The sequence below is a fragment of the Chinchilla lanigera genome, unplaced genomic scaffold (assembly GCF_000276665.1).
Source record: "Chinchilla lanigera isolate Chin_1 unplaced genomic scaffold, ChiLan1.0 scaffold00025, whole genome shotgun sequence".
NCBI lineage: Eukaryota > Metazoa > Chordata > Mammalia > Rodentia > Chinchillidae > Chinchilla > Chinchilla lanigera.
In genome coordinates, this window is record NW_004955426.1 from 20118206 (window position 1) to 20144570 (window position 26365).

At 39.5% G+C, this 26365-nt stretch overlaps 1 protein-coding gene across 1 annotated transcript in view; it reads right to left on the bottom strand.

The window, feature by feature from the left end:
* Agxt2 (alanine--glyoxylate aminotransferase 2) overlaps window positions 1-24391 on the bottom strand; it is a 40229-nt gene extending 15838 nt beyond the window's left edge. The window contains exons 1-9 of the mRNA XM_005386191.1: window positions 24032-24391; window positions 17894-17982; window positions 16605-16789; window positions 12633-12756; window positions 11262-11356; window positions 9655-9748; window positions 8980-9073; window positions 2108-2208; window positions 1544-1636 (exon numbers count right to left, since the gene is read on the bottom strand). Coding sequence (XP_005386248.1) covers window positions 1544-1636; window positions 2108-2208; window positions 8980-9073; window positions 9655-9748; window positions 11262-11356; window positions 12633-12756; window positions 16605-16789; window positions 17894-17982; window positions 24032-24119 — 963 coding nt within the window. The 5' untranslated portion in view covers window positions 24120-24391. The remainder of the gene's footprint in view (window positions 1-1543; window positions 1637-2107; window positions 2209-8979; window positions 9074-9654; window positions 9749-11261; window positions 11357-12632; window positions 12757-16604; window positions 16790-17893; window positions 17983-24031) is intronic.
* Between the last annotated feature and the right edge of the window lie 1974 nt (window positions 24392-26365).

The window sequence follows — 26365 nt, forward strand, 5'->3', positions numbered from 1 at the left end:
GGTGTTTTCTTATTTGTCACTAGCAGATTAACTTTCTCTTAAAAAAATTTTATTTTGTTCGTGCATGAAGTTTACATTCACCTTAGAGTAGGTACATGTACAGACCACATCTTGATTCTTTTCAAATCTCCTTCCCCTCCCAACCCACCTCTCTCTCCATCTCTAAGTCCCCTTTTCCCAGCTTCATTATTATTATTATTATTATCATGTCATGTTTATGACATATACTGTTGACATTCATTGTGGTTATTTGGTAAATGTATAAGACATGTCTTAGATATTTTTATTTCCCCTTGTCCCCCTCCTCCCCTTGCCCTTGGTTTCTTGGACCCCTTCCCATTTGCAAAAGATCTATCTTCCTGTTTCCTTCTGTCTATTGCAAAATAAAAGACAGATTAACTTTCCTCAGCGAGGACTTTGCTCAGTTTGCAGGCAGGCTGGGAGAGAGGACGGCTGTGCAGAAGGAAGCCGGCCTGAGCTGTCACCAGGGACATCAGTGCATTCATGGCAAAAGAGACCTGGCTGCACATGAACTGGTGGCAATGCAAAGTTTCTGCCATGAGCTCAGCTCAATCAATATTAGCTGTAGAGAATTTTTGTTTTTTTCGTTCTTTTTCTGGTACCAAGAATTGAACTCATGACCTCAAACTTGCCAGGCAGGCATTGTACCGCTGAGCTAAATCCCCAGCCCTGCTGTAGAGAATTTTTAAGTGAGGGAAACTGTTTAGGCAAAGATGGAAGGGCTGGGACAGGCATGAAACATGTAAATTCTGTACTTCTATGGCCCTGGTGATCCTCCTCTGGTCTTTTAGTCTTCATAGCTACACTTAGAACGTAAAAGCCTATATTCTTTGATATACCTTAATACGAAGGGTAATAATAAGTAAGTGTATTCTTTTTAAACACATAGTCTACTGCTTACACAGCCAGTGGGTGTTATTCTCTTTAAAGTACTTCCCCTGGGGGTATTGTATGTTTATTAACTTAACCTCGTGATTTTAATTTTGGGGGAACTATTTTCCAATACCAATAATGGCAACACTCATCTAATTTAGCAGCTGGATTATTATTATTTTTTAAAATATCATTTCTAGGCAAACATGGTCAGAAAGATAACTGCTCTCAGATTGGTTAATATTATTTTGGCAAATTAAGATGAACATTTGGCTATGAAGTTCAGTTTCCTGATGGCTTGTCAGTGCTCCCGCTATGAACACCAAAAAGGTGCGTGTGTGCAGGTGTGCGCGCACACACACACACACACACACACACACACATTAAATAGTAGCATCACTGATGCCTGTTAGCAACTTATTTGATAGACATCAATTGGATATTAGGTTATGTTGTACTTGTTAAACTGAACAAGTAATCTAACAAACCAGTTGGCCAACTAGCAAAAGCTAACTTAATCTATGGTCACATTTCAGAGTTCAAACACTTGCTGTTTTCCATTTGGAGTATCACAGAGGGTATAAGTAGGGTTTTCTCTGTACTCATCCTGACCCCACCCTCTAAATTACACCCTTCCATTGCTACTCACTTCATCTGCAATACACACGCCTCCCCTGTCTCGCACCAACTCAAAGGCTTCCTTTAGAAACCCCTTTGGGTACTGGACAACACCATTCACACCCTGTAAAAGACAAAACCAAGACCTATAACATCAGCACAAACCCTTTCACAGCATTAAAAATGGAGAGAAGGCAGGTCATTATCGTAATAGTAATGAAAATGATTTTATAAACAGTCTATAGCACTGTTCCAACCAGGCCTTCTGGAAAATGGAATATTCTACTTTTTTAGAAAAAAGTAGAATAAGGGGACTTGCTGAGATTTAAGGAAGACTACTCCTAACATTATAAGTGCTAAGCAACTACAAAGCACGAGGATTTCCTTTTCTTGAGAACTTCATCCATCTGTAAAAATGGAGGTCAATTTAAAATCAGGACTTTATTTTTTAAGAGAACCAAGAAAATGAATTAAATTTGGAAAATGATGCAACAATGGACACTTAATTATTTTACAATTCCCTAAAATTTGTGCATTAAAGCTCTCCTTTCATGTAGAGCTGAGTTCAATTAATGTCTAAGCTTCATATACCTACTTGAATTGGTTCTGCAAAAAATCCAGCAATTGATGAGGCCACAGAAGTGTTCAGAGTATCTTTGAACTGTTCAATATACTGGTCCTTAGCTTGGCAGCAGTCTGCAAAAAATAAAACCGAGCACATACACAAAGAAACACACAAGTCACAGCATTTGAAGATGTGAGAAGAATGGAAAAAATCGTAGAGAAAAGAAGAAAAATAGAGTAAACTGATCGCAAAACCTCAGTATATAGTAAACTAGGATATAAGAACATTTGTTTCTGAGGAGAAAGTGTTGTGTAGAAATGACTTCCATTTATTAGGGTAGACATAAGGACATGAAAAAAATCACTGCGGTCATTTTTGTCTGGGAAAGAAATGCCCTTAGAGTGTTGCTGCATGTGGTATAGCTATTTCACTGAAGGATATTCAGCCATTCTCAAATGGCTGTGTCTAATTCAAATGTAATTGGGATAATTTAATCTATTTGAAAATAACTCTAATTAATAGGGAAAAAGAGAAAGAAAGAAAAACAAAGAAAGAAAGACAGACAGAAAGAAAAACAGCTATTGTAATTCAGAGCAGACAATGTATCTAAATGTATACCTTGACTTAGTACAATTTTCTTGCATGTTTTATAAGTTCTTCAGCCTATTAGTCTGGTTTCCAATCTGTGCATAGTATATGATAATTGACTTTATAAGGTCTTCTAGGATAAATAAATGAATATGATGTTGGAAAAGTAAAAGGTGGGTGAGAAGGAGGGGAAAAATGAGATGTGTTACGTACATGTACCAATTTCATTATGGAGTGAATGTGATCATTATGTACTACACACATGTATTAATCAAAGTAAAAAATTTTTAAATAACTCCTTTTCTTTTTATCACTACTTAATCTGAGGTATAGTTTTACCAACCATTACTTTTTTTTTTTTTTTTTTAAGAAAAAGGTATTTCTGTCTTTAGTCAGTAAATATGTTTGTAGAACTAGTACTATTTAGTCCAAAGAGCAAAGGCTAGAGTCAGATAACTTTCACCCACTGTGGCTCTTGGCTCTCGGTCCCATGCTTGTTTACAGATCTTTCCCCTTTAATACAGAACAGAAACTGTGGCTTGTTCAGTTTTGGAATCTGTGGCCAAGCAAGGCATCTAGTATCCTGCAGGTGATCAGTAAAGGCTTGATGAATCGACAAGGGAACAAATAGTAGAAATTAGGATGACTGTCAGAGACTGAACAATTTATTTGAAAGTCTTTCTTCTCTGGATAGGCAACAAAATGTCCTTGTTCAAATGACGTGCTTAATTCATTAATTCTCTTTTTGTCTGGATCTAATTGCTGCTAACCCCACTGTGTTTTAAAAATCAATGATTACTTTTTTATTGCTAGAAGATTTACTCATTTTCAAAATTTGCTTTGTCAAGCCTCATAGTTTCTTATCTCCTACATATATTTTGAAGCTTATATTTGATTTTTTAAAAATATATTAAGCACATTCATTTTCTAGTCTATCTGATAACTGTTGTTTGAAATCCCTGTGGGTCTCTTTCATGAATATGGAGTTTTGCATCTTTGTGTGTTGGTTATTCTTGACTATAGGTTGTTTATTTTCTTTGGAATTTCATTTGTGAGACTTCTTTGAGTCTTAGAATGAGATAGATTCCTCCAGGGTAACATCTGAAGCTTCTAGGCACACAGGACATCCCCAGCCTAAGCTTGAGATTGATATAGATGCTACTCATGATGGTTCAGATTTTTGGTAGTTATTCCTCCCAGGTGCCCTTCACTTCCGTTCAGAATGAGAACCCTCACAGATTTTCTTGTATGTGCTGAGTTGCTGCTGGAGCAGTTATTTCTAGTCGACCATGGATAAGATGTGGGCTCTTGTGGATTCCAGCTCTGAGGCAGAAGAGGCTTCCTTAGGACAGCGCTCCTTTGGCTTTGTCCTAGACTCGGCAATTTTTATCCTGCACCCCTAGAACTATAAAAACTGAAGCCAAAGTTTACCAGATTTGACAAATGCCCACAGGCCAAAAGTGGCTACATTGTTTTAATGACCTCTTTAGGTTTTTGAGAATTGTTTTATTATTATTCTTAAAGGAATTCATAGTTTTTTTATTTAAAGCATCTGTAAAAATTTAAAGTTTAGAAATGAGGTACAGATGAGAAAAATCTAAAGCATGATTTTAACTAGTAGTCCTGTGTGTTACCTGGATAGATTAGAATTTAGAAAACGACCTTTTAATGACCTTTTTTTTTGACTTGTAGAGTGCTTTGACAGGTTTATTCAAGAAAGTTTTGAATCATAGGCACACTTTTTCCTAAGAATGCAATAAATTGTTCAGATAGCCGGGGGCATTTATTTCATTCTTTAAAATGATTAATTCTATTTTTCATTAAAAATTTTTTTTTAATAGAACAGAAAAACAAATTCCTCTCAATAAGGAATTGTCCTTTCTCCAAATAATAACTTGGTTTTGGTTACTGATGTGTTTTGAGGTCTTTTTGGATAAAATGTGAGAAAGGGGAATCTTGGAGTTTCCTATGTCTTGGTAATTTTAGTTTAAATGTTGCTACTTTGGTTAATGGAATATTTCTTTTTGGGTTTATATATAGAAAGGTTTAAAAGTAATGTACTTGAGCTTAGCTGTATAGAATTAAACTGAGTTTTCCAGGAATGAACTTTAAATACCATAGATGAATTCAGACTATTATATAAACTACTTTTCCTTATAGTAATCAATCATTATTTGATTTTTAGAGAATTCTGAAAATTCTTATTTTTTTGTATCAATGCTTTAAAGAGAGGGTGTTTTATATTTTATCTAGGGTTTTTTTTTCTTCTTTTTTTTTTTTTTTGCAGCTGGAGATGACCCAAGCTATCATATTAATGCCACCAACTGTTGTCCATCCAGCTCAAACGTCTCAGTAGTAACCGTGTCTATGTTCACATCCTGCTGGTGGTGGTGGGTGCTACCTTATCTGTTAGACTCCCCACTCAAATAGGCATGAAATCTTGTGGGTGAGAGGACACGAGGAAGGCAAAGATTGCCCGGAAGTGTTGTTCAAGCTCCAGAAGCTGCCATTTGTTTGTGTGTCACCACTGAAGGTGGGAACCACCAAGGAAACAGAAAGGACAAGAGAGGAATTTTTCTGGTGTGGAATACTAAAGGTTCCAGGTCAATTCCATCCAAAAATGATTGAATTTTCATAATTTTGTAATTTAATTTCAAAGAGCATTATAGCATCGCTGAACTTAAACCCAGAGGTACATTGAGCAGAAAGAACACAGAAAGAGATGTGAACACAATAGAGACCTCTGCCCATGTGACCATGAGAACAGTCTGGTTGGGGGAGAATCACCACCCACCACAGCATCATTTACCTAGAGGTTTGAACGTAGCTTGTCTCCTGAAGGCTAGAGATATGGAAGAGAATCTATCCACAATCTGCATCATAAGTGAAGCAAAAATACATTTTATACTTCAGCTCTTCATTAAGAAGAACTGAAGAAAAATGCTACCTGTCCCCAAGCATGTGATACTTCAGTAAGCTTGACTGACAGATCTATCTGGCATCTTTGGTGAGTTGGAGATGGGAGGTTAGGCACACGAGGAAGGAGGAGTGATGGGAATGGAGATTCAGAAGGTGTGTTTTTGGAATCACTTAGGTTGCTTTGATGGATAGGACCCGATAGACAAATCTATGTTTCTAGAGAGTGAGATACCCTCATTTTATTAGGAAAGGAAGAGAAAATGGCACTGGATAATCCTAAAGGATGGACTAAAAGGTGTTCCAAAGACATGATTTAGAGATTTAGCAAGCCTTTTTGTAGCTACAAAAATCAAAGATTACAGTAAAATCAACCCAAAGGCTTAAATTTAGGTAAAACTTCAGGGAAGGAAGGTTTTGCCTGAGCCTCTGCTAGCTATTTCCTGACTTTCCCCCCCACGTGCCCACATGCTCAGGGATGAGAGGGTTGTCTACTCTGTTCATCTCTTTATTTCATACTTGCTTCAGTGGCTCATTGCTGTGACTCCAGGTTAGGACACCTCTGGAGAGAGACTTGGTATATTAGTTCTCCATGACAACTACAAGAGGATGTGGATACTACCACAGGGTGGCTATGGGAGTCTATTTTAGTTGGTGGTGCAGGAAGAGCAGAATGAGGCACCAAAAAAGATCAACAATTTTTAAGGAAAAGAAAACCTTCCTTCCCAATGGAGAATAATGGCATGATTAATACATTATGGGGGCAGTGGGTGATAACAGGCGAATTTCATATGGGTTACGTCTGAAAGTCAGGGCTTGGAATGAACACCTGGAGAGAAAAACTCTTGGGAAGATAGACAAAGTAAGATAACAAAAGCTATCACATTTTAAAAAAAAATCTATATTAGGCCTGCAATATGGCCTCTTGCCTATTCTGGGATTTGATAACATAATTCTGAAGTGAAAATATCCCTACCGTGCTTGGGATCTGTATGCATCCAGTTGACAGACTGAGAGGAACTGGGAACTGGAGTCCTCTGTGCACAAAGTACTTATGTCGATATGGATCTGTGAATTCACTAGTCTGACAACAAAGACCAAACACTTCCCAGGTGCAAATGGAGGAGGTTGGAGTCCCTTTTTGCATTCCAGCCTATCTAAAGATATGATATCAATCTTGTCTCTTGAACTTACAATGGAGGACTACTCTGTCATAAAGAAGGATAAACTTGAAACATTTTAGGTACATGGATGTACCTTGAGGACATAATTTAAATGAAATGAATTGGATAGACATGTTTAAATATTGCATGGTTTACCTTGTGTTAGAAACCCAAAGGGTAAATAAGGACCAAAATGCATGGTAAATATTGGGAAGTAGGAAGAAAATGTTCCAATAGGAAGGGGAGCAAGGGAAGAGGGAGGGGACAAGAGAGGGAGGGAACAGAGATTAAAACATCAAAAAGGATGGAAGGAAAACAATAGAAACAAAGTTTTGTAAAGGGAGAGGGGAAGAAGGATTGAAGGGAAGGGAATGGGAAGAAAGAATAATCAAAGTTTACCATGTACAGGAACAAATTGCCTATGATGAATGTGATCGTTATGTATGTCCAAAGGGTACCAATAAAATGAATTAGAAAGAAAAAAAGAGTTAGTCACTTAACAGTTTACTCTAAGTGTCACTCAGGCAGTAACGACCATCTGGAACATTGCCCAGGGGTGTATCCTTTCAACCAGTTGATTCTTTTTCTGTTTTTTTTTTTTTTTTTTTTCTGGTACAGGGAATCGAACTCATGACGTTGCGCTTGCCAGGCAGGCGCTGTGCCGCTGAGCTAAATCCCCAGCCCCTAACCAGTTGATTCTTGTATTGAATAAATTAGACAAAGTTGTCATTTTTACATTCCTGCTATAGTATCTTATAAAAATTAATAAAAATATGCAATTTTTGGTCATCCTGTACTTAAATAATTGGACTGGTTAGTGGTTAAGAAAACAGCTGACTCTGAATCAGACAACAGTTCAGAGAAGCAGAAATGCATGTCTAGAGAGATGACCATGTGGGCTGGAGTTTTTAAGTTGTTAAGTCATAGCAGAAGTCCTCAAAAAGGGAGGGCTCAGAGAAAGAGAGAGACAGAGAGAGACAGAGAGAGACAGAGAGAGAGAGAGAGAGAGAGAGAGAGAGAGAGAGAGAGAGAGACGGTCATGGAATAGGGAGGGAATGACCCATCTACTAAACCCTGTGCCGGTGGTTTTGCAGACAGACTCAGGCCTGTGAGTCTGATTTTACTTCTTGATATTTTACTTTTAGGCACTATACAGGTGTGATATACATATGAGGCTTTACTTCATATAGTCAAGTAAAAATTAAATTTAAATTTCTATTAAACCATTTTCTTTATGTGGACCTTGGTTTCCTCATCTTTAAAATGCAGAGTTTGAATTATAGCTTTGAGCTTCCTTGTAGTTTTAAATCCTGTGAACAGGGTATTTTGTCTTAGTTCAGTGCTTATCCTTCCATCTTCCTACCTCCATTGGCTATGATGCCATATGAATTTGAAAACTGTGGTGACTGTGACTCTTTTTTTATTCAAGGATGATTCTTAAGACTTCTATCTTGTATTCTTCTTCTGAACCTGGTGACTCATACTATTCCATTAAAGATCTTTTGGCTACAGCAGTGTGCTCCTCCTCCAGAGGGGAACTACTCAGGAGCAGCTTTTCAAAAAGTCCCGCATTACGATGACAATACGAGACAGGGCTTGCTGACAAGTGAAGTGAAAATTATGTTTCAATGCCACATCTCTTTCTTGTTGAAGACAAAAAAAAATGTGACCAATAACATAGAAATTTTCCTTGTGAGAATGCTTCAGAACTTTTGCAAGAGATGTCACTAGCTTTCAGGAATGGCCTCATGTTTTGACAGATACTTTTACTTTGGCTTGGGTTCTCTGTCCCTGGAGACCTTTTTTTTTTTCCTTAACCAGTTTTGAACTGTCAAAAGTATTCTTTTTCCTTTTTTCTTTTCCCACTGAGAATTGATAAATAGTCCCGTCCACTTTGTTTTATTTCATAACTGACACCAGACCTATTGTTAATAGAACTAACAGAGCTCCTTCAATCAGTTGTCAGGTCATAGTGGATTTTAAACTGATCTCTGATAGCTTGAAATACCTTCCTACATGGCTGTAGGGAAGCCCTGGTAGTCAAGCAGTGGTAGGCGTGGGAAGTGTTGATGCTATGAGGGGGTCTCTTATTACTTTCAGGTTTTGTTTTCTTTGACTCTTCCCTTTCCCATATCTCCAAATTTGGTTGTTTATGCCGGCATGGTTCTGCCCTTCTTTGAGTGCTTCACCCCTCTTGATCACCCACCCTGCCCCTCCTTCCCTGCCCCATTGGACCTGGTGCACAGCTGCATTTCCTAATTGTTTGTACCGGAGAATCTCGACAGTGACTTCCTCCCCAAGGGCCACGGAAAACATCTGGGCACATTGTCTGAAAATGCAAAAAAAGGATTTTGGCAAAATATGAATGCAGGACAGCCAGTTTGGGGATCATGCGGCAATGATCAAGGAGAGAGGGCTTCTGAGTATGACAGTGAGAGTCTGTCTCCTCACTCTTCCCTTGCTTAGGATGAAAATCTAATATGTTACTTTGAAGAGATATTTTTTCTCAGAAACCACTTATGTGGGTACTCTACAAAGAAAACGGATTTAAATGTCAGCCTAGAAACAACTTTCTCAAAGGTTTATTGGATAAGGGCCTTTTAAAGAGTAAAGATAATTAAGTATCTGATTCTGAAGTTGAAAAGATTGATATATTTGAGAACTGAAGGTGAGGACAATGAAGACTCCATGCAAATTAAAAGCTCTATCATTAATTATTACTCAGACAGAAGGGCATAAGCAGCTCCCTAAATGGTTCTCAATGCATTTGACTCGAGTTGATTCGCTGATTAATGACAATGTTTATATTAGTTTCTAGTTATAATATCAGGAAAATCTGATCCATTATTCCACATACCCAGCAGTCTTTTGATAAACAAGACAACAAACAAACAAAACTTTGAAACTCACTGATTGGCAACCCATCCCAGTGGGGAGTTTCATCTTGAAGGTCCCTACATTTGTCAAGCCAAGTGTGTAAGGACTGCATCCATGGTAGGCTCCTCTGGAGAAAAGAAATGGGAGGATGGAGTCATGTTAATTTCTCTTGGGTCATTGGCCTGAATAGAACATGCACAAAAGAATCTACAACTAATTTGAAGACAACTGTATGCAGTATGGCAACCCTTGTCGAAGTCCTACCATCTTGTTTAGTGAGGCTCTGTATCATTTCTAATGATTTTTTTGGTTATTTTTTATTCTTTTTAATTGTTTGATCAATGTTGCATTCTTACATCTGGTAAGCAACTTTGTTGAAGATAGCAATATGTAATATAACGACAACTGTTATTTTCCTATCCTCTTGTTTTGAAATCCTGTATAGTTTTTATTGTTTTTGTGTGGTTTTGTTTTTGTCTTTGTTGTTACTTTTGTTTTTCTCTTTAAAATAAAAAAAGAATCTATGAAGGCTAAGGATATGAACTAGAACAACATAAACACTAAATTTTGATAATTTCTAAGAACTCTTCTAAGCCTATATGACATGAATACACTTATTTATCTTTTCAAATGGTGTCATAGATTTGAAATCATGAAGGGACTTCTGGAAGTCATCTGGCTAAGATCTCTGGCTGACTTTTAAACTTGCCCCATATCATTACTTTAAAATAGCTAGCCTCATCTGTAAGCAACATACCAGAAATCACATGTTCAATGATTGCAAGTTCAAAGTAGTCACCTTGAAAAGACAAGTATTTGTTCCTGTGATGAGGTCACTCTCTTTGGGGGAATGGTCTTTAAATGACATAACTACCTTATCTGGCACATAATAAATACAGGTTTTGTTTCTTTTGAACATGAAACAGTCATACTTAGTAAAAATCAGATTAATTATCTTTGACCATTTCTCAATTCCAGATCACCATTAAATGAAAATATACAAAATTATTTGAGAGATGGGCATATATCTTGAAAAAGGAGACAACAGCATGTATCAAATTTTGGTAATGTATGACTCTTTCAAACAGAACAATATTTACCTGGACATATATATTCTGAAATACTATTTTGGTAAATCATTAATCATAATCCTTTATTTCATATTTCTTTGATAACATATATCTCCTTATGCTTATAATTACTGCATGTGCATTTTATAAGGAATGTGTAGTATTATATGTGCTATGATAAAGATGATGAATTTAGACTGACATTATAGATAGGTTAAAAAGCTAGTTAGTTAGGGACTATTCAGACTTCTAATTTTTTCTCTAAGTTACTGCTGTCTTTTATAAAAATTTTATGAATCTGGTTATATAATCTTGTAAGAGTCTGCTAAAGAGGTAACTGGGAACAAATTCTTAGTTTTCTATTATTTTTAGTACTAATATAACCGTAAAGCCCATTTGGATGGTTTTACCTAGTTACTAAATTCACTTGACTGATCTTGCCTTAAAACTTAAAATTGGAAAGATATTTCTACAAAAACCTCTTTCCTTTTCCAGGCTAAGAGTTAAAGATACACATTTAGTATTGGGATAAGTCAGTGTTGATAAAGTTGGCTATTCTAAGGTGATTACCTGAAAGAAATGATGTCTGTGTTCTTTGAGTATGCTCTGGCCATTAGCATTGCCAGGTCATTGGCCTCTGAACCACTGTTCACCAAGAAAATGACCTGGAGGGAAAAAGAAGATACATGACCTGTTACTTGAATTTAATTTCTGATAATTCAGTTCATGCAAAAGTGCTAAAGATGGTATCCCACTCTCAGAGGCGGGGGAGAGAGAGGCAGGGAGAGGGAGGGGGAGAGGGGATCCCTTCAGCCCAGTTTACCTAGCACACCCTTTATTTAACTCCTCTATTAATTCTTCAGCTCTTCGTTGAGTGGCTGGTTTGTGGTAGAAATACAAAAATAAGAGTTTTTCTGAGCTGTGAAGCATTTTGGGTTTATATTCACTTTATCTATGAAATGCTCAGATGAGAGCGCCTTGGTGAGGGATACAGTGGTTGGTGGTTGAATATATCTGAGGTCTTTAACTCCTCAGTCTAACCCCCTCCAGCTGATTCTGAAGCCTTGGAATGAAGCAAGACCCCTGGCCCTGCAATCTCAGGGGCTGCTCTCGCCTGACTATACTGTGTGTACACTGAAGAAACAAGAGAGCAAATAAAAAGTGCAGCTCAGCCTAGATGAAAGGATGGGGACAACTGGAGGGAACTAGGTCCCCAGTGACTGGGGAGCATTTGTTCATGACTACTGGCCACTCTGCTTCTACTATTTTATGAACATCTGAGTCCGAACTTAGGCTACAGCTATTCCAAATTTCTCTGTGCATCCTAGATAATATAGTAAACAGAGTACTAGATAATCTAGATGATAGAGTACAGTAATACCTAACATCAGGTACTTGGCACTATTATAGAATCTTCATAAATATTAATTCATTTAATGCTTAAATGCCAATGTTGGCCAACATTTTTACAACTCAGTTCAGTTTAAAAATACAGTCATTTCAGATGCAGAAAAATCTCATTTCACAAGAATATCTAAATGCATTTTAGATTAATGTTATTTATCAAAAAAAGTGGCTCTGCTCTTTGTAAAAGAAGAAATGCAAAGAACTTTGCAGAGACGCCAAGGAGCAAAGCCATGAAAATTTCTTCGGACATAGATGTGAAGACCAGGAGAACTGGGGCTCCCGGAAAGTGATTTTGGCAGTGCGTGACAAAGAGAGTCACCAAGGAAAGAAGCGCAGAGGGGATGCAAGTGAATACTGGCTTGTCTCGTCAGCAGTTCACAAATTCTTTTCTTTTGCTTCCTTGTGTCCATCTGGGGCTGACAGCTCACCAGCACAGGTGTTTAATGAACCGTCCCAGTTCCCTGCCCATATTCCTGCTTCCGTGCGAATCCCTTGGAATCCTGAGAGCATCTTTTTCAGTTGAGAGCACCATACCTTTAGGGGCTCAGGAAGAAGGGCTGAGAGCTCCTCTGCATATTTGTGTATTGCAGGGTGGAAGAAGACCGAACTCGTGTGCCACAGGCATCCAAGCTGCTTTTGTGCCACTGTGTTTACCTTCCTGAATAAACAGGAGAGCAGAGTCACCCCCACACTGCCACCCAGCGTATCCTTGCAACACACGTACCAGCCACTACACTCAAACATAAAGTGATTTCTCAAAGTCTGAAGAGGCAGGTTTCATCTGCACCTAAGAAAAAACTCTTCTAACCACTAGAGGTGTCCAGAATGGTCTATCTTACCTCAAAGGTAATGAATTTCTCCCTGAGAAACCTGTTCAAAGGATTGTCTGCTTGGGATTTTAGATAAGAAATTTCTTCTTTAGGAGGGAGTTTGGGGCTTAGAATTTCTTTTATTTATTTTTTAAGCAATCATTTGAATATTTTAGAAATAAGTATGACTTAGTAGTAAACCTGAGTATCTTCACATTTTATTTTTCTAAAGAACTGTAGATCATCAAACACATGTACATGTGACCAACAGTTTTTCCTCCAAAGGAGATCCCATTACCTGGGTCTGAGCAGTGGTCAGTGCTGAAGAATGTTTTGTAATGATGAATCTACACTGTTTGAAAGACTGAGCCAACTCTATAGAAGATTCATATTGAGGGAAAGTAGGAACTAAGTATATATAGATGCTTGGGCTCCACTAGGAAATACTAGGAAAGGTAGGGTAAGGTGTCTTACTTTCATCTAAAGGACAGCAATTGCTAGTTTGTTTTACCCCAATTCTGTTTGTTATCAATATCTGTCACTCCAAATAAATCAGTTCAGTGGTGGAACAATTGTGAGAACTACCAGATCAAACAGATTACTTTACTTGGGAGTTGTTAGTATTTTTAATAAGTTAATGTACACTATTTCTCTCCAGAAAGAAGATAGAGTTTAAAGTACTTCCTAAACTTATTTTCTCAAGCGGTTCTTTTTCATGGAACTGTTCCTGTGATCTGTGTTCTGGGAATCTCACTATAGAAATTGTGGAGTGGCAGTACACTCTTAAAAAGAGGAGAGGCTTGTCAAAAGCATTGTTTAGAAAAAAAATCTAAGAGCCAGTAAAGCATAAGATGGAGGGGGGATTACTGGTAATGTGAAGACCAGCTAGATTGGTGTCTTAGTTACTTTCCTTGTTATCAAGACCCAATACCCAATGCCCACAAATTGAAGGAGGTTTATTTTGGTTCATAGTTTAGTCCATGGTTGGCTGGCTGCATGGGAGAAGCAGTATTGTGGAGCAGCCCAGCAGAGGGAAATGTGATCAACACCTGTGAGACAGAAAGCAGAGAGGAGGCAATAGCTGAGAGGGAGACGTTCCTTTCAGGTCCTGCCCTCATAGACCCACCTGCAACCAGGCCCACCTCTAGCAGCACGATTAGCTCTCAACTCATTTGTGAATTAGCGCACCAGTGAATACAATGCCTGCATAGTCTGATCACCTCCCAAAGGAGTGCAGGAGGCTTTGAGGAGACATTCCAGATCCAAACCAAAGTGGCCTCACACTGGGAAGAGGAAGATCTCCTAGAATGCAGGAGTTGGTGGTAGTCAGGTGAGAGGGACCTGTAGGAGAGGCATTTTCATGGAAGGAAAGCTGTTCATGGCACTGGGCTGGCTATAGGGAATGAAATGTAGGAAAGCATTAAAGATGAATTCAAGTATCTTTCCTGTATCACCAGGAAAACCCCAAGAATGGTTGAGAAATCCTGCTGTTGTCTAGCTCCCAGTTCCTTCACAGAGCAAGTAGTTCACATGTGCCCCTTAAATAAATAACTAAATAATAAATATAATAATAGAAAAAGCTTTGTGGAGATGATGGATTTAACGTTGGAAATGTTACATTTGAGCTGATGGTGGAATAGGAGAGGGTGAGAAGTATCCTATATGATAATGGAGAATCTGGGGCATCCCGAGGCCCGCTATGGCCTCGTTAGATTCATTATTATAGCGTGGTCAGTGACCAAGGCTAAAGAGCTGGGTGAGAAAGTTGAAAATGCAGTAACTAAATAAGCAGGGGTAGGAGGATGAGGTGGGTCCAGTACCATGGTGGGGAAACAAGAGATGAAAGAAGTAAAGAAAAAAGAGCAGAGAGCTAAGAACAGAGCCAGGGACATCAATTAGGGGGTGGAGATCAGGAGAAGCACAAAGGTCACGAAAGCCAAGGACACTGTCTTGGTTACTTTTCTCTTGTTGCTGAGACAAAATACCCAACGCCCAAAATGAAGGAAGGAAAGGTTTATTTAGCTCACAGTTTGTGGAGGTTTCAGTCCATGCTTGGCTGTCTCCGAGGCAGAAGATAGCAAAGCAACAAGAGCAAAGGGGGGAATGGCAGCCAAACAGCAAAGCAGCCAGAGCAAACGGAGGAGGAATGGCAGCAAGCAGCTTCTTTTTCCCTGCCTTACTTTGTAAACAGGCTACCCCCACCTAAGGGGCGTGTAGCTCTCACATAATCTCCATGACCTCCTCTTCCACAGGCTCAGGATGTATACAAAGTAAGCACTCTGGCTTCCTGCTAAGTTACTTAGCCAAACCTCTAGATTCTCCAAGTTGACACAATGTATCAACTATAACAGACACAAATGGTAAACTATCAGCAAAAAGGCCAACATTATTGGGAGGATTCAATGAAAGTGAGTAAAATTGTTCTCTGTTCCATTTTCTCTACTTCTTTATGCATGTTTGTGTTACGTTTTAAGGTGTATCTGAAATTGTTTTGGGTGCCTCTTGGGACCTAGTGTGGGAGTGATGCTTCCTGAAGACAGGAGAAAGAGCAGGAAATGCTTAGAAGGTGAGGCTGAGTCTGGAGGGACAGCTCATTTCTCAACACTGACGCCTGCTAGAAGAGAAAATCTTTCGCCTCCTCCTTTGATTTGAGAACCTAATCCTCTACAACTTATTTTAGACTCACTGCTTTTCCTTCTGACTTGATGTGAGTTATATTGGCCAGACTGTTAAGGGCAAGATAGATCAGATATTAAAATGAGAGGGTGACATGGAAACCCAGAGGGTCATAGAAGAACCGGCTGAAAATGTGTGTGGGTGAGTTGATGACTATGCGTTCTGTCTCAAGATTAATTGTTCTACACATTTCCAAGTAAATTCCCAGCTAAAATTGCACCTGTCTCTTATTAGCCTTTTTTCCCCTCACCCATCTCTCAAAGTCTATGAAGAAGATCCTCACAGAAGAGCTTATTTCACATTTTTCATCATCCCTGTCTTGGTTGCTTTTCTCTCATTGCTGATGCCCAATATTAAGGAAGGAAAAGTTTATTTAGCTCACAGTTTGTGGAGATTTCAGTCCATACTTGGCTGGCTCCAAGGCAGAGTGGCACATGGCAGAGGGCAACCGTTCACAGCAGAGGAAGACAGCAAAAAGCAGCAAGAGCAAAAGGGAGGAGTGACAGGCAAGCAGCCTGTTTCCCTCCCTTACACTGTATGCAAATTACCCACCCCAGGGCAGGTGCAGCACTCATGTCCATAATTCCATCACTGGACCACGAATCAATCATAAATCTAAAAGTCTGCCCCATGACTGCATGAGGATTTGCGGGGACATGCAGACACAAACCGTAACAATCCCTTATCCTACAGTCTTTTCTCCATGTTTCTCTGAAAGACCCCTGCATTTCCCTTCCTTTCTGCCTTGTTGCTCTCCTTGGAAGTGGTTACTCATGAGAAACACAGAGAAACACTCCAGGCACAAGTACACACCACTCTGCATGTGCAGTGAGAATGGGTAGAGCTTGCAATGTCAGAAAACAAAGTGCAGTGTCCAGACTTGGTCCCCAGGAGTGTGTATGGGAGTATGTCAGCCACAACCTGTGATAGGTATTTTTTAACTAAGATAAGGTTCTGGATTAGTCACATGATTGTTTCCATATTCTTCTGAATGAAACCCCTGGGTTAGAAGGATACTCACGGGTGGCAGTGACCAACACTGACAGTGGCAATCCCAGAAAAGAAATCCAGGTATCTGTTTCCCTCGGAATCAAACAGCCACTCCATGTGTCCTTGGTGGAGCAGCAGGGGCTTCTGGAAATATGCTGTTGCCACAGGAGAAAGATGTTCCCTGTGAATCTCCAGCACGTGGTTGTAGGCCAGGGACTGCAGGTAGACAAAGTTAAAATCTCTATTCCTTATCATCACAGTTCTGACAGGAGCATCAGAAGGTCAGTTTAACAATGCCTGGTCAGCTGAGCCCAGGGCTACAAAGGATCACAAATGGGAATATTTGCCCAATGTTCTTTTTTTAAAAGAAATTAATTTTATTTACTTACTTATTTAATTATTGAGACAGGAGCTCACTGTGTAGTTCAGACTGGCTTGAACTCACTAGGTACCCTAGGCTGGCCTTGAGCTCACAGCGATCCTCCTGCCTCAGCCTCCTAAGTGCTGCACCACCATGCCCAGTTACCATCCTTTCTATAAATTACTGAATCATTTTTTCTTAAGTAGGCAAAATTATTATTTGTGGTCTTTTGATTTTTTTCTAGAGAAAAACAGAAAGGGGCTGGAATTTCTATCTCTCAGTGGAAAGATTTGGCTTTGAATTGGTTTTAACTTTAAAAATGAGGGAGGCTTTGGAAGTAACATTTTTGTTCCTATTTTTAAACATAAAAAAGAAATGAAGTTCCAGCAGTGTTTAGATGGTGTTTTTTTATTAAAAATTTTTTTTCATCTCTCTCTTCTTAGTAGATTCTGCCTGACTATTGTTTCCATCATTTTAGATCTATGAGTATTGTGTAGAGTAAAAGGTAAAGGTGGTGTGTGTGTGTGTGTGTGTATGTATGTATGTATATGTGTGTAAGAATGAGAGAAAAACACAATCGTTATTAGTATGACAGCAAAAATTTTAGTGAAGTAATCTAGAAGGTCAGATTATGTATTGCCACATCAGTTAGTTAAAAGAGGGACATTTAAAAAAGGAAATGTGTGTCATCACACATATCTGTATCCCTGAAATAAATATGAATATAAATATATATATTTATATTTATATTTGTGTTCCCACACATATACATCAATTCAAACACTGAAAGTAAATTGTGTGAAATGTTTTCAGAAACTCCCAAGGATTTAAAGGGTAGGTTATCTGGGATGGCACAGCTTGTGGCAAGCAGGGGTGTTTGTATTTCTTGCAGCAATAACTGACCTAGACTTCCTATGGGGAAAAACTTCTTTGGATTTTCCTGAAGCCCTGAGTCTTACCTGGTACCTTTCAGGTGAGAAGTCACATGGAGGCATTCTGGGTTTTGTGTGAAGACCAAGCTGGGTTACAGATGCCCGGGAAGCACCTCCTGGAAGTAAAATGAGTTGATTGTCCCTTAAACACAGCATAGGTCCGTTCGTGACAATCACCTATAGTTACCTAACTAAAGTTCTTAGACATTTTTGTTTCTTAGTTTGTTAAAAAAAATAATTAAATCAAACTTCAGTTTGGATTTCAAAACTGAGATATCTCAATTAAGATTTCTTGGATACATTTACAGGTGGAAAAGGCAGTTCTTCTTGAATCTAATCCAAAAGCCATGGAGATGCTTGCTGGGGCAGATGTGGTTTTCACACCACAGTTCCTTACAAGGTTGGGAAGCTCAGTCCAGCAGTGCCCCTCAACACTGCCCCAGTCCGTGTTGACTGATTCTCTCTTCATTTGGCAAACATATGCCAATGCAGTATGTTGTGGGAGTCTATCCATTGTTAATAAAGGTGCTTTCTAGGCTCTGAGATGGCTTGTGCCTAATCCTGGCCTGTGGACCGTTAATCGTGGAGTTATGTGGCCTTTGACTGCTCTTGTAGGGGATGAAAAGAAGCAATGTTAACAAAAACCTCCAGACAGAGCTGGACGATCACTTCCCCTGCCAAGCCTCCCAACACAAGACTATGACAGAGAGATAAGCCAAGCCATAGGAAGCATTAAATACTTGGAACTGGGAGAGAATTTAGATTTTCTGGAGGGTCAAAATGCTCATTTTATAGATAAGACTAAAATGGTAAACTATTTTCTTTAAGATTACCAAGCTAGTTAGCTGAAGAACAGAAATGAAACTTCAAATTTCTAACTCCCAACCTAGTACTGTTTTATCATCCATGGCCGCCTTCACCTTTTCTGCCAGCACAGACTTCATCTCTCTGCAGCGGTGGGATGGGATAATGAATGAGAAATGTCAGAACTGGAAGAGCTGTGTCTAGAGCCGTCATGAGTACCCTTGGAAAAGGGTGCTCCTAATTTTAAAGATTTGAGGTCAACATCAAGATACATTTACAGGTGGAAAGAGCTGAGGAAGTGATGCCCCTTATTCAGTGCAAAAAGTGAATGCTGGGTGAAATGTAGGTTTTTTTTGTGTCTATGAGGTCATAGTCCTAGGAAACTCAGTGAACAATTGTGTTTTTAAATGAGGCTGGAAAGTAACAGCTCTAAACACATTCTCTTTCACAGATATCCCATTCACTTTTCAGCTCTAAATAATCGCTAATGTCATTAATTTGATCTTATTTTAAAAGCAAGTGATTTTGGGTACCCATGTATAAAAGTGGAAAAAAAAAGATAGCTGAAGTTTTCTAAGAATTGCACCTTTAGAAAAGCTTTTCATTGTGCTTCTCTGCATTAGTTAATCTTCTGAAATGGAAAAAAATATTCGAGTATTTCTGAGAATTCAAAATCTCTTTGCTTCATCAGACTCATTTTGCTGTCTATATAATTGGAGTTGCTCATGGTGGAGGCTATAAGGTCGCTTGTCTTCAAGGTTACAGGGATTATGAGAGTTGGCTGGAGAGAGAAGAGAGTTGGAGAAAAAGCACTGATAAAGAAAACCCCAAATTTTAAATACCAAGGTGGTTTCATTCATCTGTCCACCCACCCACCCACCCATCCATCCTTCCACAGAGAGATGAGCAGATGATGGAGGAGGAAAGACCCTGAGTGTAATGCATAAAATCATGCCTTTAGGAAGAAAGGGAAAAAAGCAGAAAGGCAGAAAGGACAGAAGAGAGAAAAGAATAGAGACAGATAGCAAGCAGAAATATACAATTGATCAGTGAGTGAAATAAATCAAAATAATACTTGAAACGTCTTCTTCTTGTCATAACACCCATCTCAGTAAACAGTTAAAAATGATAGAATTAATAAAGGTAATCAGTGGATGAAAAGAAGTAAAAATAATGTAGCTTTCATTATTTGCCAGAAAAAATTGAAATCTAAATATCTAGATAATTGTATGTATTCTTTATTCAAAATAGACTATGTTTTGAGGATGATGCAAAAGGTGAGGGGTAGTAAAACTTTTCTTAGGTTCTTGAAAACTGTTTGTGTTCATACATATGTGTGTGCATGTGTGTTCGGCGGGGGAAGGGAAGTGATACGTAAGATTTTGTTTAATAAAGCTGAATTCCAGATGTATTTCTGAATAGGTATTTTTATATTTCTTTTTATTGTTTTAACTGATCTGATAATTGCCCTTTTAGACTAAACACAAATGACAACTACTGCTTTTCATCCAATTCACCAATTTCCACTTCAATTCACATGGAAAACTCAAGAGATTAAAATGGAATTCAATTAAAAGAACAATACCACTGCTGTATAATAAATTCCAAGTGGGTAATTGGGTTTAATTTTCCATCTGCCTAATTCTTACAGAGTTCTGCAGCAGACACACCACTGTAGCTTTGTTTTCTTTCACAAAAATTATAATATAAAAAAGCGAAAAACTGGCAAAATGAGTGAGAGAAATCAATTTTTGTGGATCTTGGAAATTCTCAGGGAAATTCTTTGAAATGACAAAATTTTTTCCAACATCTGTGATCACTTTTAAATAGAGCGGGAGTATTTATCAAGGGCTTCCTCATGCTCTAAAGTAAAAAAAAATTAGAAAATACCTGAAAACACCCAATGCACATGATATAATTTATTAAAATGCTAATTATGACTTATTTCTGTACAGCATCTTAGTATTCTTTAAATACACTTGTCATGTTCAGTGGCCCATCTGATACTTATGATAGTCAACAAATCAGAAAGGGAAGACTTTTATCATTCATCTGCTTTGCATCTAAGGCAACACTGAACATGAGGCCTTCGCCATGTGAAAGCCCCTCATACACAGCACTGAGAGTTTGAGATTCGTCCTTTCACAGAGGTCTCTTGAAACTGTTGTGTTTTGGAGCCATCATTGGCTGATTATAGGAGATTTTTTAATCTATTCCTTCTGTGTGGGAGCTTCTGGCTCACACTGTATCATCCAACCTCTGTGTAACAACCCCCCTTCCCCTGTGTGTGCTCTGAACAAAAGGATAATACCAGGTGCCTGAGTCCCATCAGTAATTGTGGAGAACAACATGGCTACTCCTTAAAAACACTAAAAATAGAACTACTATAAGATCCAGCTCTCCCACTTCAACATATTAAAAATCAGCATATCAAAAGATACCTGTACTCTCATATACATTGCGGCCCTAATACCACTGTCTCAGTTACTTTTCACATTGCTGAGACAAAATACCTGACACCAAAAGTTAAGGGAGGAAGGGTTTATTTGGCTCACAGTTGGTAGCAGTTTCAGTTTACAGTTGGCTGGCTCTAAGGCGAGGTGATGTGGCAGAGGGGCATTGCAAAGGAGAAACAGTTCATGACAGCAGAAGGCACCAAAGCAGTGAAGTAGTGAAGAAACAGCAAGGCACCACAGCAGTCCTCTTTTGGTCCCTTACATTCTATCCAGACTATAGACAGGTAGCACTCAGATCTATCAGGTTAATAATATCCCTTAGTTATTGTGGGCTGATCAGGTCCTCAAGCTCCTGAATGAGTGTACAGTGAAGGCCAAATAAAAAGAGGCAAATGGCATGATTTCAGGGCTCCAGGAGGATCAAAGCCATCTCACAGAATTCAAGAAGATCAAGACCTACTCTGGGTGGCCTGTATTTATTTGGTTATCAGAAGAAGGGAGGAGAGTACTCAAGAAGGGTGGAACCGCTCAAGGACTTCTCTAAATGAAGTATTAAGTTAATCCACTCAAGAGTGAGATCCGTGAGGCTATAGTCTTTATCCTATTGAGATCTGATCCATGTGTCCTTGGCTGTGATCTGGTCTTATCCTTTGAGGCTTTCTGGCTTCATCCACCACTACAGGTTTTAGTTGGGATTAGTGACTCACAGAGGTTCACTTACTATGAGTCCGCCATTTCCAGATAAGGAGGCTAGGCCTTGGACAGGTTCACAAGAGAATATGAAAAGCCAATTGATTAATTTAAATCTTGCTCAGGTCTGCTTCATAGTGGTCTCCATCACACACCCAGGGAGGATCTTGCCATTATGTGCTCCCAGAACTATGCCAAAGCAATCAGTAGTCTAATTTAGTAATCACACACTCTTGATCACACACCTAAACCCAGCATCACACACTGTAGATCCAGTCATCTCCAAAAGCCCCACCTAAGAGTGCATGAGGCTTTGGAGGACATCTAGACACAAGCTGTCATAATCACCATAGCTAAGGTATGGAATCAATAGAAGTGTTTTTTGGAAGATAAAATGATAAATAGAACTACATATATATTTCAGCTATAAAAATAGTAAAGTTCTGTCATTTGTAGCAGAATGATTGGAACTGAAGGACATTAAGAAAAATAAGCTACACACAGAAAGACAAATACCTCATGTTATTTCTCATATGTGGAAGCTGAAAAGTTGTTATCAAAGAAAAGAGTGGAATAATGATGTTCCAAGAGGATGGGAAAGTGCTGGTGAAGGAGAATAGAGTGAGACTAGACAAAGGGCACCATAATATAGCCAGACAGGAGGAATAAATTCTAGTGTTCTAGTCATAGTAAGGTTACAAGTTTTTATCATAACCGAGTATATTTTATAAAGAATGGGAGGAGAGGAGTTCACAGGCTCTAAACATACAGAAATAATAAAAAGATAGAAATGCTGATTATCCTGATAGACCACTACAATATCTATATCTATCTATCTAATTATATTTTCCAGGAGCATATACAATTAATGTCAATGATAAAATAAAAGTACAAATTGAAACCACTGAAAGCAGGCAAGCTCTCTTGGCGCAAAGCCTCACCGCTATTTTGAAGTCCCTTGCTGCCACCATCAGCCAACGCTACCACCCTCAGAGCTGGGAGGGGAGCGGCAAAGAGCTGATTAGAGAGCATTTAACCTTGCTTTTTCAATGCCTGCTGCTTACAGCAGCGTCTGATCCTTTCTGAGCATAAGACTCTAATCCTAACTTCTTTAGAGAAAGTGGATTTAAGTGATATTCTGGCAAAAACAAAACAAACAAACAGAAAACCTCATGACTGAGAGAATCCTAGCAGGACTGGGAGAAAATTGACAAATAGGGCATCGTAGAATTTCTGAGTTTGGAATCAGAGAAATCTGGCTTTGATTTCCAGGTTGTCACTTCTATGTATCTGCCTTTGACCACATTTAAAAATTATTCTTTAGTTTCCTGTCTCTGAAGGATGAAAGGAAACATGCTTATAGCACCGGGCACATATTAAGTTTCATAAAATTATAGTTAGTGTGGGGAGGCAAGTAGGAGAAAAAAAGAAGGAGGCAGAAAAAGGAAAGATGAGAAAAATGAAGACAAAATTGATCATGGTGGGAAACAGACAAAGTCCTCCTCTTCCTATTTAGAGTTTGTGGGTACCAGATCCCATTGTGACACATAAACATGGAGATAGACAGCTGCTTAAATTCATGTTTGCTGGAAGCAAATTTGAGAGAAGATGGTGGAATTCCAGGGAAACAAGTTCCACGTGAAAATCTCCAACACACAAGATATAATTCATGCAGCCCCAGGTCTCCTCACATTTTCTGTTCCTGAGGCGGAAGCCTGAGCACAAGGGGAAGCCTGAGGTCTGGAGCTGGCTTGGAGGATGCCGGGAAAATCACTGCTCTTCTCAGAGCCTCCTTGCCAGTAATGGAGGGAGTGGCTCCATCTCCTAGTCGCAGGGTGGACATTTGTGAGGATACATTGTATCTTTTTAAGCAGTCATCCTCTATTTTAATACTTTTGAATTATTTTCCTTTGATTTCTCCTTGACATTACAGCTAGAGAGCATATTGATTAAACTTTGGCATTGCATGATACAGTAGTTGGCCTTCATTATCCATGAATTTCATTTCAGACTTAAGGGGCCTTACAAAATATTGGCTGTGAAATGGGGACACTGTGTCAACCATGGAACAATCACTGTTCCACGCTCCATTTCTAAGGCCTCATCCTGATCTGATGGTCTTACATTCCCAAATCCCAGGCAACAGGCTCCAGAGTTTAGGCCTTCCCCTCTTGCTGACCCTCTGCTGGCCCATGTCACCCTGGATTCCACTCACGGCTCAGAGAGGGACACATCTTGAGGGTCCTGGGCGTGGAGGTTGCCAGGCACCATGCGCTCCGCACTTGTCTCTGCAGTAGGCCCATCTCTCTCAGGTAGGCAGTGAACGCCTGTGGAAGCAGATCCGTGACAGGATGGGCTCCAAGTGCTCACTGACTGGCTGGACTTTGAGATTAGGAAGGGAAGTAGTTCTAGAAAGGCAGTTCTGGACTGGTGACAGCCAGTGACCTCCGGCAACCCCCAGAGCTTGTCATTACTCGCAACAGGGCCTTAAGCAGGGAGAGAAATGGAGAGCAAAGGAAGAGAAGGGAAGGTAATCAGTTAGCAAAGAAGAGAGGGAGGAAAGGACGCAGAGAGAGGGGAGGGAGCAGGTAGGAGGGAGGGTGGGAGGGAAGGCCTGCAGCAAAGCAAAGGTCGCCTGGGCTGGATTTGTTAGCCTTTATTCCATCAGGGCCTCAGCATGTTCAGCTTCTCTCAGCGGTGGAGCGGCAATGAGTGTGTGAAAAAGATTAGGATTTGTTTAAAGGGCGAGAAACCAATAAGAACCAGAGAATGATATGCATAAAATGAATGAAGGGAGAAACTGGTTTGGGGGTCTTAAAGAAAAGAAGAGGGAACAATGGGGAAGAAGGCATTCAAGCAGGGAGGCGAAGAGAGCTCTAGACACCTGGGAGAGGACTTGGCCATCTGTGGATGAAAGGGCTGAGAGGCTGAGGAGTCGGTGTGCTTTATTTTTATGATATTTTTATTTTCTTAAATTCCCACCCATCACTCCTGCTGCCTAATTCTAAGCCCCATAGGCTACCATTTAGTGTGTTTACACCCTTGTATTGACATATATTGTAAAATGTGTAAATGTGAAGGCTTTTCTAATTTCTAATTTAAATATGTGAAATATGTAATATTTGTATTTTTTCATACCCCAAGCCTTTTTTTTTTTTGTAACAGGGTCTCGCTTTGTAGTCAGTTTGGCCCTGAACTCTCTATGTAGTCTAAGCAGACCTAGAGTTCATGGAGATCCTCTTGCCTCAGCCTCCTGAGTGCTGGGATTATAGGTGTGTGCCACTACGCCTGGTTTCAAGGCATGTTTTTAAGATCCAAGTTGCTACGAGGACTCTCTTCCAAGATGCCAACTGCTTAACAAAGGTGAGCCAATGAGTTTTGTGCGGCAGTGCTTAGGAAAGATAGTGACAAAGGCAATTGGAACTAGAGGTTGCAAGGGGTGGGGAAGGATAGATCTCATGAATCTTGTAAAAGGACAACTGACTTGGTCACGCTTTTCACCAAAACCTGAGAAACAACCCTTACTCCAAAGTCCACAGGAGGTCAAAGTACAGAATGCATTTTAAATTCAACTTCATTGGCCCCTTTGCCTAGGTTCCCAGTTTCCAGTTTGTTTTGCTTGCGGGTGGAATAAGCTGCTATGGACTGCTGTGGAGGGACTCATGAGGCCGGTGGACATGCAGTGAGGTGTACAACCTGTGATGCTGGTGCACTGTGAGAAGAAGATGTTCATCTCCTGACGTCTGACATGTACTGTTCTCCTGGGCTGTGATCAGTTTGGCCTTTGTGAGCACTGAGGCCTACAGTTTCCCTTGACTGGAGATTATTCTTGGGCTGTAAGATTTGATATTGTTGTGGAGAGAAGCACCTGACAGGAGGAGTTTTCTAGAGCAGGGAGCCTAGCAGTGCATTTTGAATAACTTCCCATGGGGAGGTGAGGGATTACACCTTCTTTATGTAAAAGGAAAATATTATTCTGATTATCATAACATAATATATGGTAGATTCCTGCCCAAGTATGAGTTGTTGAATCATTATGGTGGTGGTCTAACATGGCTGGAGCCCAAAAACAACAGCCTATCTTCCAGATGACCACTTCCCCCTTTCTTCTCCCCTCAGCCCTGAATACAACTTCCTCTTACCCTTCCCACGTGAGCGAGGGAAGCCCCAATCAGCTCCTAAAGAGTCACTGGGCCCGCCCCTCAAGCTCAGCGTCTAGCCAGAGTCCTCATAAACCCCATCCTCCTTTGTCTACCTCAGAGGAGCTCTGCACTGCATGCAGTCCTCTCCTCTCCATGTCCAAAGTAAAGGCCTTCTTTCTCCCTTTGTTTATTTCTTCTTCTGCTTTGAAAACCTAACCCTGTGTGCTTTGTTAAAGAAAGGAAAAAAAAAAAAAGAAACACCCTTAAACCTAGCAAAGCATAAAGGAGAAAGTAAAAAAAAAAAAATCACACACCTAAATATTACATTTTTTTTAATTTTTAAAACTTTTATTTTATTGGTACACTTTAGATATGCATGGTGATACCATTCATCATAGGGAATTCGT